General features: G+C 35.7%; 2 protein-coding genes across 3 annotated transcripts; one reads left to right on the plus strand and one right to left on the minus strand.

Moving 5' to 3' along the window:
• Nucleotides 1-674: 674 nt before the first annotated feature.
• HVA22F (HVA22-like protein F) lies at nt 675-2,004 on the plus strand. Its single transcript, XM_022042749.2, has 5 exons — nt 675-791; nt 1,045-1,071; nt 1,171-1,293; nt 1,421-1,670; nt 1,781-2,004. Exons 1-5 carry the CDS (start codon nt 745-747, stop codon nt 1,805-1,807), a joined length of 474 nt encoding a protein of 157 aa, XP_021898441.1. The 5' UTR covers nt 675-744; the 3' UTR covers nt 1,808-2,004.
• A 485-nt stretch (nt 2,005-2,489) lies between these two features.
• On the minus strand, nt 2,490-17,449 carry LOC110815042 (uncharacterized). 2 transcript variants are annotated; one of them, XM_022042674.2, is made up of 4 exons: nt 17,086-17,449; nt 16,386-16,992; nt 3,107-6,129; nt 2,490-2,996 (listed from the first exon to the last, which is right to left on the minus strand). In XM_022042674.2, exons 1-3 carry the CDS (start codon nt 17,115-17,117, stop codon nt 3,109-3,111), a joined length of 3,660 nt encoding a protein of 1,219 aa, XP_021898366.1. In that variant the 5' UTR covers nt 17,118-17,449; the 3' UTR covers nt 2,490-2,996; nt 3,107-3,108. The 2 variants fall into 2 exon arrangements, with proteins under 2 accessions (XP_021898366.1, XP_021898365.1); XM_022042673.2 differs by having other exon boundaries at nt 2,490-3,026.
• Nucleotides 17,450-17,676: the final 227 nt, after the last annotated feature.

Raw genomic sequence — 17,676 nt, forward strand, 5'->3', positions numbered from 1 at the left:
CAAGGTTGAAAATTGTGCAAACTTGGAATTCAACACTTTCTGATTATTTGTTCTTTTTCAACTGTTTTTACTTTTTGGGTTTTAACTTTTTTACCACTCGGTAAAAAAGTTATTATCACCACCTACACTATCATTACTAAAATAAATACTCATTGTTAATTTACTTGAGACAATTATTCCTTTATACTTTTGTTATTCTAATATATAAATATTTCCATATCTTTACTTTTCTAATATGATTTTCTTCATATATATATATATATACATATATATACATATATATATATATATAAGACTGTTACTTTGAGATGGGCAGTATTTTTTTACACGAGGTAAGCTACCCGGATAGGAATATTCTGTGTTTAAAAAATAAAAATCTTTAATTTTTAAAAAGGAGCTTAAAAAAAAAATACCCAGGAATAAAAGGAAAAGGTAACCTATATATATATATATATTTATATATATATATGTATGTATATATGTGTGTGTACACATATATTTGTAGTATCTCTCCATTGATGTGTTGAAGTAAGCAAAAGAATGCTTGGTAATTAATTTGCTTGTGGGTATACCTTTCTTCTTTGTTGGTCTCACATAAAATTCTTTACTTGTGATTTATAAAACCCTCACGTATACGTACATACATATACATATATATATATATATATATGTGTAAATACTTTTACTTCCATATCGATCATCATTAGCTCCCTAACATTTAACGTTAATTTCTAGCAGATTAACATGGGTGTTCTTGCAGTAATTGCAAAACGTTTGGATGCTCTATTTGGGTATGTCTTCTTTTCTTTGTTAAAATTAAATCTCACTTTCTTGACTAATATGTTCTCTGTATACGTATATATATATATATATATATATATGTGTGTGTGTGTGCATATATACAGTCACGAAAATTTGTCTGAAAAAAATAGAGAAAGCATGTATGGGTTGTTCGTTATGATTAATAGAAAATAATTTGTAAATTATTATTTTCAACAATAATAGGATCTGCTAACGACTTATGTTTTTGTGTGGGAATTACAGACCTGGAGTGATGCTTTTATATCCTCTGTAAGTGAATATATACCGTACATTTGTGTGTATATATATATATATACATATATGTATATGTTATTGGCATGTTAAGAATTTGCTGTAACTAATGAACAGATATGCTTCCATGCGAGCAATAGAGAGTCCTTCAACATTAGACGACCAGCAGTGGTTAACTTACTGGATTATCTACTCCTTCATCACCTTATTCGAGCTATCATTTTGGAAAGTCCTGAACTGGTACTGCATATATATATATATATAATAACCTGGATATATAAACACATACATATATATACACGTACGTGGCTGCTTCATTCTTTTTTCTTTTCCATCTGATTTTAAAGAAGAAGCAAAATCTATGCAGGGTTCCATTTTGGACATACATGAAGCTGGTATTCTGCATGTGGCTGGTGCTTCCATATTTCAGTGGAGCAGCTTATATATATGAAAATTACGTGAGAAAATATGTAAAGATAAGCACTGGGTATGTGGGTTCAAAGTATAGTCAGGATCAGAAAAAGGTTCTGCAGATGCTCAGTCTCGACGGAAGAAAATCCGTCCAGCAATTTGTCGATAAACATGGATGGGATGCTCTTGAACGCGCAGTCAAAGCCGTAAGATCATCTCTTTACTTCTTCTCGTGATTAATTTCACGTTTAATTTGCCTACTAAGTTACTTATCTATAAAAATAATTTATTCTTGGTTTAATTAATTAATCTGCAGGCTGAAAAAGAAGTAAAGAAGCACTAGCAAGGATTAATTTTCACCCAGAGACACCATGGCATGCATATTATACACCTAGAAGCTACAAGGATATGCTGATACATATTTACGTATATCTACCCAGTAAAGTCTTGAAATTTAACTGTGCATTTGTTACGTTATTAGTTAAAAACATGCTGTTAATCCATCATTGATCTGTAAATAAACGCAGATAAGATTGATTCTGTTTTATGTGTTATATAGCAAAAATATTTTTAACAACAAGAATATCATGAAGAAAGAACCTAATTACCTCCATGGAAGTTGAAGCTGTATCTTCTTCCACTGCTTGAATTGCCACAATCAAATCTTCCGGAACTCCTAAATCTTTTTTCTTTTCATATCAACTTTTAAAATGTAAAGCATGCTACAAATGCGATAATAGTGAATCTATAAGTTTATTAATGTATAATCTGACAAGTTTAATGAGTGAATCTCAATGGAAGGCCTGAAAATGGCCACTCTGATTGTGCTGCTGAAGCAAAGACTATGCTTTCCTTTGAGGTGATGCCACAAGTAGTGAGAAATATATATATATATATATATATATATTATGATATCACCACTCAGAAAAATAAGGCTGAATCACCCAATAAAAACTGTGACAAAGTCGACCATAAGGACTTTTAGATTGAATTTGAAATCAAACTCAAAAGCGAAACACACTGCATTCTCAAAAAACAAAAAAGTGAAACAGGATGCTCTTCGAATATGAATTGAGAATGGGTGACATGTTCCATATTTAATCCTACCAAATACTTATATACAAAAAATTCCCTACATTATTTCAATTACTTAATACCTAAATCACCATTAGTACTGAAAACAACCATCTCATCAACAATTTATCTTCGAAGGAACAAACTTCAAATGAACACGTACAAGTTTAAAGAAAAAATGAAAGTAGATGTTACCAGTAACATAGTAAGACAAGCATTACTAATTTCATGATTGCATATGTGCTGCAGAATGTCACATCTACAGTCTGAACTAATACACACAGATCAAAAGCATACCTATATAATTTTAGCAGGCACTCTTTGAAGCTAGATCATGAACTGAGATCACATGCTTCCAGATGTCCTAGCTAGGAGTAAAGGTTGCGCAGACCCTTGTATTTCTTATAATACTGAGTCTCCCCCATCCACCCCTCCTCTCCATTTCTCTCTGAACCCAGCTACAAAAGGGCAGTCTCATATGAGCAGGCCTGTAATATTTACGTTTGACATTAAGGAAATACCATAGAAACAAATAATATAAAGCAATTTGTAGAAGGATCAAACTCACCCTTAAAGCCTATAAATCTTTGTTGGTTTCTTCTGAGTTTCCATAAAGCCACCACAATCCATCATCGAAATACAAGGGATAGTTGAATGAACGAGCCTTGAGTTATCCTGATCTGTATTCAGACTAGGCTTCAGGATGTGCTTGGCACCAGCACTTAGTTTAATGGGGCCATATCTTATGCCATCCACTTTAGAAAGCTCCACTTCCCGTGATGTACTAAGTTCATTGTTCTGGAACTGAGTTTGGATAGATTGTTCACTGCTTCTTTTATTGCTGCCTGACTCTATTTTTCTAGCATCATACTGCATATTGCTACTATGGATTTGTATTCCCAATCCTGTTGCAGAACCCAAGTCGTCTTCCAATCCTAGATGAGGTATCTTGGTAGGTTTGCTTGAATTATCTTCTGTAGTTGCAGGTCGCTTACTGGCTTTGTGGTAACGATCCATACATTTGACCCCAAAGCCTTTTGACTTCATTCTGTTTCTTACCTTCTTTCTGTTTCTGTTGCTCCAACTTGCAGAACAATTTGGTTTGATGCCGACAGGGGCAGAAAGATGTGGGGAGTGATTCGTAGATGCTGGACCAAGTGGACCTTCCATATATGAGGGAGAGGTTGTGGAATTGGGAGGATAAGAAATAACAGGTGAATGATGTGTGGATGGCGTAGTAAGGAAATTAACTCTAGTTGTTTGGGGATGGTCTTTACCAACTGCTTCAAGAAATGGTTGGGGGCTAGTATTTGTTTTTACTTGCTGTGTTGCATGTAGCAACCATGGGATCAAGCTGTTGGAGGAGCTTTGTAACAACAAAGGTTGCACATGTTCACTAGAATCTGGGTGCAAAAAGGGAAAACTAAAAGGTGATTTCGTCACATGAGAGCGGTTCTGCTTGTATTTTAGTTCAGCTGGAGAATAATTCATATGATGACGAACATTCTGAGTAGCAGACAGCATGGGTTGTTGAGAGCTGTTTCTTAGAGTTTCAGCTCCATATGCAACAGGCTCCAGGACCCTCTTTAATATTGCTGGGGAAGTGAAGGAAGGACCAACAAGATGAAACCTAGAACCAGGATTGACACTATCAATTGGGCTGCCATTTTGAAATACTGCAAGGGTCTGCCACTTGGGATGCGATGAAAGAAACTTGGGAATTTTTGCTTCTGCAGCTTCAATGAAAGTATTGCTTTGTACAGCTTCATGAGTTGGATTCTCTTTTGATTTTTCAAGTACTGGGTGCAGGAACCAGTCCTGCAGGAAATGCACCTTCAATGAGGAATTGTCAGTTGCTGAATTAATAGGCTGATGCCCTGCTAAGATTTCATTATCAGTTATAACCTTTCTGCCATCACATTGTTTGGTCTCTGCGTTACATCTACCAACAGCAACATCTTTACCCATTAACCGCATTGTTGGCTGGCTGTTATTTAGGAACATATAATCTGAGTTTTCTCTTGATTGAATAATTCCATTTCCATTTTGATGTTGGACCTGATCATGCTGTCTGACTGCATTGAACGAGTTGTTCATCTGTCTGGGTTTTGGATCCAATGAGCAGGAAAAGTTATTGTTTCTCGTCTCATAATTCAACAAGTTGGCACCAGCTTTTTCAGTAAGTCCCTCATTAACTCCTAGTCTCGCTGGCAAATATACAGTGGGTTTCTCTTTCCTACAAGTATGCACAGGAAACAGATTCAACTGATCTTCTGGAACTGCTCTTTCAACAAAATGCTTCCCTTTTGAATTAGAAAAATCTTCCACACTACTAGGAAGGAGAGAGCCACACCCAGTTAAGCTACTGGAAGATCCTGTTGTTAAGCCGGAATACTCTAACTGGTTAAATCCTCTAACAAGAAATGAATTTGTCTGGACTAGTTCACCTTGTGAATTGAGAGGCAAACCCAGAAAGCCCTCCTCCATGTTCTTTTCTCTGAAAGTAACTGCTCTTTCCTTCCATTCTGGAAAGGGAAATAAGCTACCCATCAGTTCCATTGATGACTGACAACAAAATGGTTCATGCTGCATTTGAGTGGTACTAATATTTTCTGTAGCAGACTTTGATAAGTGCGGATCCCTGTTTGGAATTCCGCTGCAGGCAAAACCAGATGATGTAAGTTGTCGAAACGGCCATGTATTTTCCTTTGAACTGATTGCAGGAACCCTATGGGTACCGTCATCAAAACAGTCAATCGACTTCCCACTGGAACTGGAACTTTGGGAAACATGTCCAAAAATCTGAGAATTTACAGGGGGACTACGTACTCCTTTTGTGGTAGAAAGATGTCTAGGATTAACAGCATATGAATCATTACATGAAGCAGCTCCATTGCTATGATCAGCCATGTCCAAATTATAATTGCACATCACAACTTGAGATGGGGGAACAGACTTGTTCAATATATGTCCTCTTTGCTCTTGACAACTGAAATGCGTCCTCACAAAATATGGTATCTCAAAATGATCACCAGCATCAGGTAACTTTTCTTTTCCAGTCATGGTTTGGACCTTACTTTCATTTTCTGGGCCGATATAGTTGTCATCATGATCACTTTCACTTTCTATAATGGTGACTAAATTTTTATCACTGTGAGTAAATTGATCCTTCCTTGACAATGGAGCCAAGGCATCTGAATGTAAATTGCAGACACCATGTTCAGAGGAAATAGGCTTTTTCCTTGTACCAAGCATGCCATTCTGATCAGAGAACCTGACATGCTTATCAGATTTTTGAATACTGAATGATTTGACCATACTAACAGTCTGCATATTGCAAGTTGCAGCATTCTCTCCAGACGAAACTTTTCTTTTACTCTTTAGGATGCTGTGAACTGGCAATTCTGGTTTCAAGACTTTGGAAGATTCAACTTCTTTGTTCTTTTGAGTAGCTAAACATGGCAGAGCTGTCTTTTGATTGTTAGCAACAGCACTAAAGATGCCCTCTACTATCTGTCTGGCATGTGCGGAACCATTTGTTTTTTTGGAGAAATTGACTTGATTCTGCTTTTTGAGGCGACACGTGATGTCCTGAAACAGACAAAAAGTTAACACGGCTAATGTTTCCTTTTAGAAAAGACTTATCCTTACCATATATCTTGTCGAAATATAACAATTGTTCCTCTTATTTTTTTAAAAAATAACAATTGTTCCTCAACATGAGAAATATAAAAACTTCCTTAAGAATCTCCGAGAAGTGTAGGGGGTTAGATCATAACAAACTCAGTTTGTTCATTTCTGGTTATAAGGTGCTAACACATTCCCTATTTATAGAAGTCCCTGTAATTAATTCTCTAACAAAACCTCTAGGTACTGTCCTTCTCAAACATAACATCCCCTCCCAGTTAACAAGCCCGTGCGCACAAGGGTAAGTTAATCAACTCAAATTTCCTGACTCTCTCACTCTTCCTATTTCTGTTCCTTCAGTAACAGGCACAGCCTTTCCTAGAACATGATCATCAACTTTACTGTAGAAACGTCATGATCATCACTATGATGGAAGACAGGAAAGACCTCATCCTTTCTGTTCAAAATGATCCAAACATTATAAGGTGGAAGTCCAGTAGATGTCCTTCTGAAGATGTTGAAGAATCCAGAACTTGCAATAGAAACTCCATGCATGTGTTATATAGCATTCTAACATCATCAGAATAACTAGCTTGTCATATAAATATCGAACTAGATTACCATAAGGACCCATCATCAACAACATATCACAGAGCAAGAACGAGCACTGCCCTTTCCATGTTATGGTATCTGCTCTATACAAAGGGCTAACGACTTTGACGGATTAAATGACATGGTCTTCTGTGTATCAGCTATTCTTTGATTAAGGGTGAAATCTTGAATCAAGCAGGCTGTTTGCTTCGCTGATTTCTCCCCCTTATAACATATGGTGAAGTGTGGTTTAGGCCTTTCTAGAGAGAATCATAGAATCTCCTTGACTTAGTTACTCTAACACCATGAGGAAAATATTTCATATGTTTTTTTTAATTACTATAGGTATGAATATATAGATATATATGCAAGGCCATGGCAACTAGCCTCCCTAATTTCTATGATCTAAACCCAAGATATGTAGGGTTTTAAACAAGAGGGAAAAAAAATCTAACCTAAAATCATACAGATTCGAATTATCTACAGTCATGTTATTATCCATGCCAACAGTACCAGGATTGTTAAGCACTCAAATCATTTATTTCAAAAATGAATAAGTTTTATTCTTAAGCAGTATTTTAAAAATAATATTGAATCACCTACTTATTTATTGGGTCTCTGCATTCCTAATATGATTGGAATACTTAAATAGGACAACCTTAATAAAATAAGACTTCTTACTAATATGAAAGGAAAATCCTATACCGGTAATTAGCCTATTTTAATAGTTTTAAAACAAGCAAAATACCTAATAACGCACAAAAACTACAAGTACATTAACATCTCATGAAATTGAAATATTTCCATTCAAGAATATTCCTATTCTGCACCATTTAGTACTCACATTTGCAAACTTATTCTCACTAGCTAGGTGGTCAATAGAAATAACATCCTCTTGCTCCAAAAAAGAGATTTTTTAGCATACGGTAGCCATCATGAAGTCACTACAGCCATAAAGTGAAACAGCAAAGATTCTATGACCTGCATTAAGCACTGTTTAGGCTGCATGGACTAACTTTCAAGAACTCTCTCAACCAACTTAAGAGCAACTGGCAAAACCTTTTTGTTTTCTCTTCTAACAATGTGAAGGAATAAAGAGAGCAATTCTTGAAAGATGTTCACTTTCTTGTAAAAGAATCACAATTACCACCATATATGAGAAGGCATCTTTCTTCATGCCATACAGACTTCACAAAGTGCTTGAAAATTTCTAGAGAATGCTTCACAATCAAGATCTAACATTCTAACTAGAGTGTCTGCCTATGGTTTGGAACCTTTCAAGGATTAGTATCTTCTAACATGTAATTGCCTCTTTGTGTCAGTTAAATTCTTAGATATAGAAATGGCCAACTTAAAGTTCCTTTTCATTTCTGCATCATGATAGAGGATATTTTTCACAGCTATTCTTAGTTAGCCATGCGATAAACAACTTAAAGTATCATATTAGCACTCAAGTGCTTGACAAGTTTATCAAAGATCAATGGTTTTAATAATAGAAAGAGTGCATTTTGCAGTGACTCAAATGGTTCTTAAAAAGTCGATCTCATCATCTTCGTTTCGTGGCTCCACGCCTGTAAACCTTCCTACTGGGAGAATAGGAATCTTTCCTATATAGTCACTTTAGTAAATAATTTATTGCACACCTCCTATATAAGTAGTTTTTGTAATAGTCAATGTCCTGTTTATTTCGATTGTATTGTTAGTTTCCTTCTGTTATTCCTAGGTCTCTTTACAACAATCTTAGGGGTGGGATGATTTTGGGAAGGTCATCGATGTTCTAACCAAAATGTAAATATAATGTACATGTGTGACACTCCCTTGGTGTCGTATGGTTAATGTACTTATTCTTTTTATCTCAAAAAAAGGTCTCTCAACAAATACATTTACCTTTTTTTTAACACAATAATGAGAATAATATCAGTTTATTCTATTTGGGTATACTAAAGCCAAATGCTTTCCCTGTTTTTGTTTTCTGAAGAACACAAAAAGAAAGATAGAGTTCTGCTTTGTAGTCATGATCATTTTTAATTGCAATATTCAACAAAAGGTTAGTAGGGGATTTGAGAGACTAATGATAGTGTAATGGAGGGAAAGCAAGTGATGGAACCTACACTATCTAAGCATGGAGTTTGAGTTTCAATAATCCTGAAGAGCCTGTCACATGGGATGAAGCTCCTAAATCTATAACACACCAATTATTCTCATTTTTTAAGATTAGCAAGGACTGTGCCTGATTCACAAAGTTAGAAGTTATAAGAAGCTATATGAGAATCAAACTAAATCAAAAGACGCCATAGGATTTTATTTTTTCATTAGAAAGATTCCTAATATTTGATGTATCTCCAGTCATAGGTGTTCCCATGACCTCAAACAAATTAGCTTGTGGACTTGTAACACCACTTTTCCTATCTCCATGACCCTTGGTAGGTCAGCCATTAAGCTTCCAGCAACTTTTTCTTCTATGTTGTGATTTACCACAATAATCACATATTAAATTATCCTTATCAAATATAGTCTGGTTACTATTTGCAACTCAAGGGAGACACCAGCAACGAAGCCAGTTTCGTCTAGGCCTAACAGATGGAACATTGCACTCCTATGACTCTCCTCTTGCTGAACAGAAGGATAAGCCATTTGCAGAGAGGGTGAAGGATCCTTACTAAGAACTCAAACTCGAATCTAGTCATACTTTATATTTAAGCCAGTAAGAAAATCATACCAACCTTCCTTTTCAACCAACTCTTGAAACTTTGAGGTATCATCAGGACAAGTTGCTTGGAAGTCTTAGTAGTAATCTAATTCCTGCCGTAATTGGCTTAATTCAATAAAATATCGTGCTATAGTCACATCTCCCTATATAGTTGCATGCACCTTATTTCTTAATTCATAAATCTACACATCACTACCAACTATAAATATGTAAGGGAGGCTATACTCCAAATTTTATGGAAAGTGTTAAGAAACAAATATCCAAGCGAAATCTATGGCTACAATGAATTAATCAGCAAAGACATAACTGCTAGAGTTTCAGATTCCCACTAGTTGAGCATAAGACCTTCATCGGTTGGTCTAGGCATATCTCTAGTAATGTACTCTTGTAGCCCACAGCCTTCGATGAACCAAATACAAGATCTTGACCGAGATAATAAATCTCATCAAATTTTACCGGACACATTTTGCAAAAAAGGGTTTTTCTCCTAACAAAAAAATCTTTTCAACACTCTTATCGCCTGTTAGAAAAAGGATACTACCTCTCTCTCTCTTCATGCATGCCCAACTCTTCTCTCTCCTTCAATAGAGACCCCCTTGGACATGTACGCACCCAACACCTCACTCATCTCTTTTACTGTCGTTTCTTCTTCTAGAAAAGTGCAGCATTATCACCGCAAAGAAACCAATGCACCAGGGCTTCTCTTCTTCCAGAAGAATGCCACAGCCAGTGTTTCTCTCTTTCTAAAAGGACCCAGCTGCTGCTGGTCAAAATAGACGCAATGCAGAGCTCAACAGCTCTTTCTAAAAAGACTAATGTTAATCTTCTTCCAAAAAGGCCCAGTTACTCCTGGAGTTGTTTTTCTTACTTTAAACTGCAGAGAAGAAAGCACAACCAGCAACTCTAACTGGCGATTTCATGGAGAGAAGAGGATCCTAAGTAGCAATAAAGGGCAACTGCTCTTATACCATGTTGTAAAATTTATGGTCTAAAACAAAGTGAGAGAGAGAAGATCATAAAGGAGACTGGTTGTATTCAGAGAGAACTATCCCATGCAAAGGTGAATCCTTTATCGACACTAGAAATGGTAGGTATAGAGGAGTCTACAGCCTCCTTAGTAATTGGTTCCGAGTGCCACTATCGTTGTACTCAAACTCTCCTTATCTCATAATTGATAAGTTGTTTACCTAGGGCCAAAACTTGATATTATGCAGAGGATGCTTTCCAAGTGATTGGGACAATTGGCTAAAGATGTAGATTGGGCATGTTACTTGAATACTAGAAGCTCAACCACGAGATATTGTAAGAAACAAACTGCAATGTCTCACTCAAGCACCAAAGTTGAATATTGTTGTTATAGCCACTACAGTTTCTAATATTAGTTGGTTGCAAAACATGTTGTCCAAACTCTAATATATGCCTAAGAATCCACCTATTTATTGTGATAACATTAGTGCAACCTATATGGCGTCTAGTTTGTTTAATCATGCAGGCCCAAACATATAGAGCTTGGCATTCACTTTGTTCCTAAGAAACTGTAGCGTGGTCTATTAATTGTTTGCATCGTTGCTAGTCAAACTGAGTTAATCAACATCTTTACGAGGCATTGATGTCTACATGGTTTAATCATTTATGGTCCTATATGTTGTTATGTTGTTACATCACAGCTAGCAGATGGGTCTAACTCTATAGTTTAATCATACACTTCTAGTATTGTAACTCTTGTATGGTGCTATTACACTATTGTTCAATAATATTCACCACATAATACATTTTAGCATTTATTGAGGAATTTAAATTAAAAACACTTATTATGAATAATATGGACGTCCTAGCATAAACCTTGAGGCACAAAACTGCTGTGTTATTATTAAGACTCTAGCATCAGGAAAGCTTAATCATAAAGCAATGTTGAGATGATGTTACAGAGTTTTACACCTTACACATATGGACACCTTATGTTAAACATACCATCATGACAAAGGATGAGAATAACAAATAGATGACGACTGTTATGGATGCATTTGTAGAGTATAAATATGAAAGGCAAGACAATGACCAAATAAGAAGTTGAAATTCAATTAAAAATGGAATCCTAATTAGTATTAGATTTCTAAATAGTTAAAATCTTAATTAATATTAAATTCCTAAATAGTTAGAATTCTAATTAGTATTAGATTTCTAAATAATATGTAATTTTCCATTAGTATTAGATTTTTAAATAATATAGGATTTCCAATATTTTAGCAAAATATGCCCGATTAAATTTAGATTTTTAATTAGATTAAGATTTCTAAATAAAAATTATAATATTTATATAAAAAAGTATGTTTGTTATTAATAAAAATAAGTTAATATTATTTTAAACTATAAATTAGAGCTCTCTCTAATGAGATCCAAAGTAACAGCTCCATTTGATAAGTTGTAATCTATTTTCACAAAATAAATCGCTTTTACAATAAGAACAAGAGTATTAACCCTTTGTTAGAAGATGATTTTGTTGTTAACCGTCCAATGACAAGATACTAATCCCGTAATCATACCAAATTAGTATCAGAGTCTTACACAATTAGTGACTCTACAACAAAAGAAGATCTACGATTGATATCCCGAGAATCCCTAACCGCAAACAAGACACAGACCGCAGAGATTGAAAAGCGATTGAGCAGCCAGTTGCAGGAATTGTCCTCACAATTTAAAGAAATACTGACCGATTTTAATCGTAACAGACAAACAGAATTAGAAGAGACTGCAAGCAGCAACCACCCCCGAGAAGAGCCACCTCAAGCACTTCATACCGGAAGTCAGTCGCAAAATGCAAACAACCCTCCAGGTAACAGAATTGTTCTTCGCTACACTAAGTTAGACTTTCTAACATTAGATAGATCTAAAGATCCCCTAATATGGTTGCATCAGTGTAAGAAATTGTTTTACCAACCAACACACACCATAATGGGATAAAGTGGGATTGATTGCCTTCCATATGCTTGGAGCACTACAGTTGTGGTACCACCAATTAGAATATGAACAACTTATACTTAACTGAATTGAATTCAAAAATTATTATTCTCTGAGATTTAGGCCGCCAGCCGGAAGTAAACCATTGGCAAAATTGATAAACTTGAAATAGACGGAGTTGGTTGAGTTTATCCGCATGTAAGTTTGTCAACAGCAGGACTAATTGACTTTCTCCGTTTAAAGGTTGAGATGTCATCACCCATCACTCTCGTGCACGCAATGAGTATGGTCAAAGTTTTTGAAAGGAAACAACAGTTGTGGATTATGACCAAACATAATTATAGTAACCTTTCTCAGTCTGTGACTAAGTCTAACAATTCAGTTCAGAAAATACCAATTCTACATGATAGCAACATTACGACACAATTTGATAATGTTTTCTCTCCAATTATAAAGAAACTAACAAGAGCAGAGATGACAGAAAGGAGGCTAAAGGGATTGTATTATAACTGCGATGAGTTGTTTGTTTCGAGTCACCAATGTAAAAAGTTATTCTGCCTCGAGATTGAATGCGACACTGGACAACAAAAACAGACCAACCGTGTCAATTATATCCACATTTCAAACTTGAGGACAAACTTGATAACCAGGAGTGGAGCAATGTTACGGATGCATTTGTAGGGCATAAACATGGAAGGTCAGACAACAACTAAATAGGAAGTTGAAGTTCAATTAAAGATGGAATCTCAATTATTATTAAATTTATAAATAGTTGAAATCCTAATTAGTATTACATTTCTAAATAGTTGAAATACTAATTAGTATTAAATTCTTAAATAATATGTAATTTTTCATTAGTATTGAATTTCTAAATAGTATAAAATTTTTAATATTTTAGTATAATATTTCTAATTAGATTTAAATTTCTAATTAAATTAAAATTTTTAAATAAAAATTATAACATCTATATAAAAGGGAGATGTTTACTACTAATAAAAATAAATCAGAATATTATTTTAAACTACGAAATTGGAGTTCTCTAATAAGATCCAAGATAGCAATTCCCTTTGATGAGTAATCTATTTTCACAAAACAAGCCGCTCTCGTAATAAGAATAAGCGCGTTAATCTTTTGTTAGAAGATGACTTTGTTGTTAACCGTCTAGTGACAAGATTCTGATCCCGAAATTATAACAACGATTCATAAATTTAGACATATCATATTTAAAAGAAATTACAAACAAAAGATAAGAAGCTCATACTGAAAGAATCTCCACTCAAACCTCAGCCACCATATAACAAAGTCTTAACTAGGACTGATTAAAAAAGCACAAAAAGAAAAAGTGATAACATCAGTATAGCACAACAAATGAGTAGACACTCTTTTAATCACTGTTTCTAAGACCACTCAGTTTCTTTTTCTTTGCAGCATCAAAATATGGTATAACAATATATATTTAATGGCTTAATTCTCATCAAAGTGTTCTTTTACAAATTCTATCTCTATCTCTTTCTAAATTTTCCAATAAGCAAAATATGGGATAATTTTCCCATCAATATATTCGCTTAGAACCCCTCTCTCTCTCTCTCTCTCTCCCCCCCCCCCCCTAGAAGGCCAAAAATATAATAATACTATGTGACTATTGATTGCATAAAAAAATCAGAATGCTTAAGATATGTAGATCCACTAAGTGCTGAGAAAATAAGAATAGAAGAAGCTGAAAATTTTCCCTTCATAAAGGTATTTGCAACTCATTCCTGCTTTTGCCCCCTTATAAACCAACATACAATTATCATAAATAAATTCATAGAGGAGTCAAACAAACATGGAAAGAAATCGTTCCCCATTCAATTTTAAAAATAAAATGTGACATGGGTGAACGGTGCAAAGAGATATTCTGAAGTCTACAAGTTCTCTTTCTTGATATCTTAATCTTGGCAGTAAAAACCATGTACCAGAAACTTCTTTTCTGCTGTAACCTTTTCCTACTTGAGAACCAGAAATTCTTCTTCATTGAATATATTTCAGTTCGAGCTTCAGATATTGACAAAAATTCACCGTCTCTTTTGGGGAAAAAAAAAAAAAGGGAGGCACCCAAACAAAGACAGAGCATGAAAGGCAAACAATTTATGAAAGGAGTATATTCTCAGCAACATGCTCTCTTTCAAATTTTCATTAACTCAAATCATCTTCTCTGCAAGGTTGTCAATAATATCCAGATGTCTTATTTCACCACACAAGTTGCAAGTGACGGTCCAAATGTAACTTCATAGGACATTTACCTATATTTGCAAATGAAATTCCAACAATTTTATCTTCTTTGGAAGTTCAATCAGTAATCAGAGCCTAAAAGAGAATATTTGCAATGTAATCTAATCTTCTGTCAAGAGAATCCTCTCAACCCGATGGTAAATCCATAAACTGGAAAGTCATTCTAGAGAAACATTTGCCATTACATATTCTTCTGATCCCAACATCAACGCATGGGTCATATTCTTTGGTTAACTGAACCGTAAAAAATCAGTTATACTCTGAAATGTCAGTGCAAGAAACGGCACATGGTCATCAAATGATATTTATTTCACCAAATTCATTTGGATGCCAAATGGTCCAGTCATAGTCAACAGCTCTCCTGTACAAGATGCAAGAAATGCCTATCTAGTAGAATCAAGATACTACTCCAATGCAAGGAAAATTCATCATAAAATAATAGTCATTGAAGTCATGCTATGGAGGACTTCCAAGGAACCAGCAATTGATATTTTCCTAGTCGAAACAAAAATTCCTCAAACTAATAATAACAATAAAACCACCCATAGAAATCTTCCATTGCCGGCAATCAACTTAATATTTTCCTTGCAAACATTCAAGCAAAGCATAATGAGGAAAGACCAGAACAACACGCCTATATCCACCAGCTTCCCTAACATACGGATTCGACAACAAATTTTAATTACTGGAAATATTTTCCTGTTGTGTGTGAATACAGAAACGAAGGAAGAATCTCAGTTGAGAAAACCGAATTCCATGTGATATCAGAAGGTATATAAATACTACAATATATACCAATATTCCCCTTCCAAATTTCTTCCAAGAGGTGCCTTAAACAGCAACAATATGCCAACGAGTAAAAGACAGCAATTTGCGTGTAGCTTCTTCCTTCTTTGGCATTGTGATCCATAGGAACAGTAAATAAACCCACTACTTTATGATCTATATAGTAGTTTGCAACTAATTATATATAAACATACAACCACCTATTTAACCACTCATTCACCGATCAATCCATGCGGTAACCATCATAACAATGTAGCCAAAAACAAACCGTGTCTTGTGTAAATCCTGAGCAACCCAGATGCCAAACTTTCAATTCAACCAATGCTGTTGGCAAGACTAGTCAAAAGAGATCAGGATCATCACTAACCTTAGGCTTCATTTGTTAAACCAAAGCAGTACAAAAGTACTGTATAGATGGAGCCTGGAGCACCTCACCAAAGCCATGACCCCCTCGTTCATTCATAATCATACCTTAAAATCCCTCAACCCATTCTGCTTCTTTTTAACTTTTTTCTTCTTTGTGCTGAACCTCATTGCACATACCAAGTACAATTACAAGCGCACTGCTCACCTGCAGGCTCTCAGTTCCCCAACGCATGATAGACTCTTTTAACCAGCTTTATCATTATTCACTAGTGAATTTTCTCAATAAGGGAGAACAAACATATGGGAAAGAAAAGAAACAACAAAAAAAAACACATAAAATCTTAAAAAGATTTTGCCTAAAATTCAATTGCTCAATAACCCAGTATCTAAATATTGAAATAACATCAACTATATCTTATCGTCACTGAAATATTGAGAAAGGAAAAAGCTATTTTACTCTCAATCAAAGCATTCGACCATAAACAGTGACGAAACAAAACAAAATCGACAATATTTTATGGGAAAATAAATCACATACCTTCTTCAAAGTTGGTCTCTCCTTACAATTAGTCTTCTTCTTGAGCCTCTTTTGCCTCTTCATTTTCTTCTTCTTCATCAGCTTGTCGACAACCACTTTTTTTATCTTCAAATTCTTCTTTGCCTTCTTCTTTTTCTTGTCAACATTGGACTTCAACGTCAAGACGCCGATACTACCATCACCAGCTTCTGGCGTTTCCTCCTCCTCCTCCTCCTCCTCCTCCTCACCGCTGTCTTCTTCCAAGTCGTCATCAACTACAAGATTGTGAATCTGAGGCGCCACAGCGAAAATCTCGACGATGGAACGCTTCTTGGGGGCTCGACACTTAGCCTTGGCGGCCATCTTCACCCGCCGCCTCTCATCACCATGCGCGTCAACCTGACAAACCATGTCCACCATCTTCTCGTCGTTTTCCCGCGGTTTCGTGTCGGAGACGGATGGGTGTTGGGTGGTATTTGATCTGAGAAGGTGAAGCTCGTGAGACCACCAGCGGAATTTGGTAATGGTAATAGGAGGGAGAAGAGTGTCGACGGCTTCGGGGGTGACGTCACTCGCAAAGGGCCAGCATTTACCTATATCAACACTCCTCATCTTGGAGGCATACTCGCTGTAATAACAAAACCCAGATGAACGATAAGAAAAAAAAAGTAGAAGTAGATGAAAATGAAAATGAAAACACACACAACTCAACTCAACCTACCGGATCGAAAATCCCTCAAACACCACCGCCATCTACCCAACTTTTACTTTCCCCAGCAACCCAGTTTCGAGCAAGACTTAACTCATGCACCCACCTAGAAAAACATCCATATGTATGACATACATGGATATAGACAGAGATTGACAGAGATACACACACACACAGAGACAGATAGAGAGATAGAGAGATAGAGAGAGGGAAAGAGAGAGAAATTAAGTCATGGATGAGAAGAAGAAGGGATGGGGGACGGAGGAAGGAGGAGGTTTGTGTGAGAAGAGGAGAGAGAGGTTAGAGGGAGTGAAAGCCATTTCCTTTTCCTGAATTTATGAGTGACATAGACGTATGAGAGCGCTTATGTGTTGCTGTTGCAGACAGGGAATATGAATTGAATTCCCCCACTTCTTTTTTCTTATTATTTTAAATAATTTATTTATTTTTTCTTACTATCAAAAATTGGGAGCTCTCCCACGCGCCTGGCAGGCAGGGAGGAAGTGGGGCTGTCGTCATTAAATTCTTCCTGCAACTTCATCTGAATCATTCATTTTCTTCCTTTATCCACCTCCTCTCATCATCAAACTCCCATTTTTTTCC

This window comes from Carica papaya, chromosome 3, assembly GCF_054855325.1.
Source record: "Carica papaya isolate Zhongbai chromosome 3, ASM5485532v1, whole genome shotgun sequence".
Classification (NCBI taxonomy): domain Eukaryota; kingdom Viridiplantae; phylum Streptophyta; class Magnoliopsida; order Brassicales; family Caricaceae; genus Carica; species Carica papaya.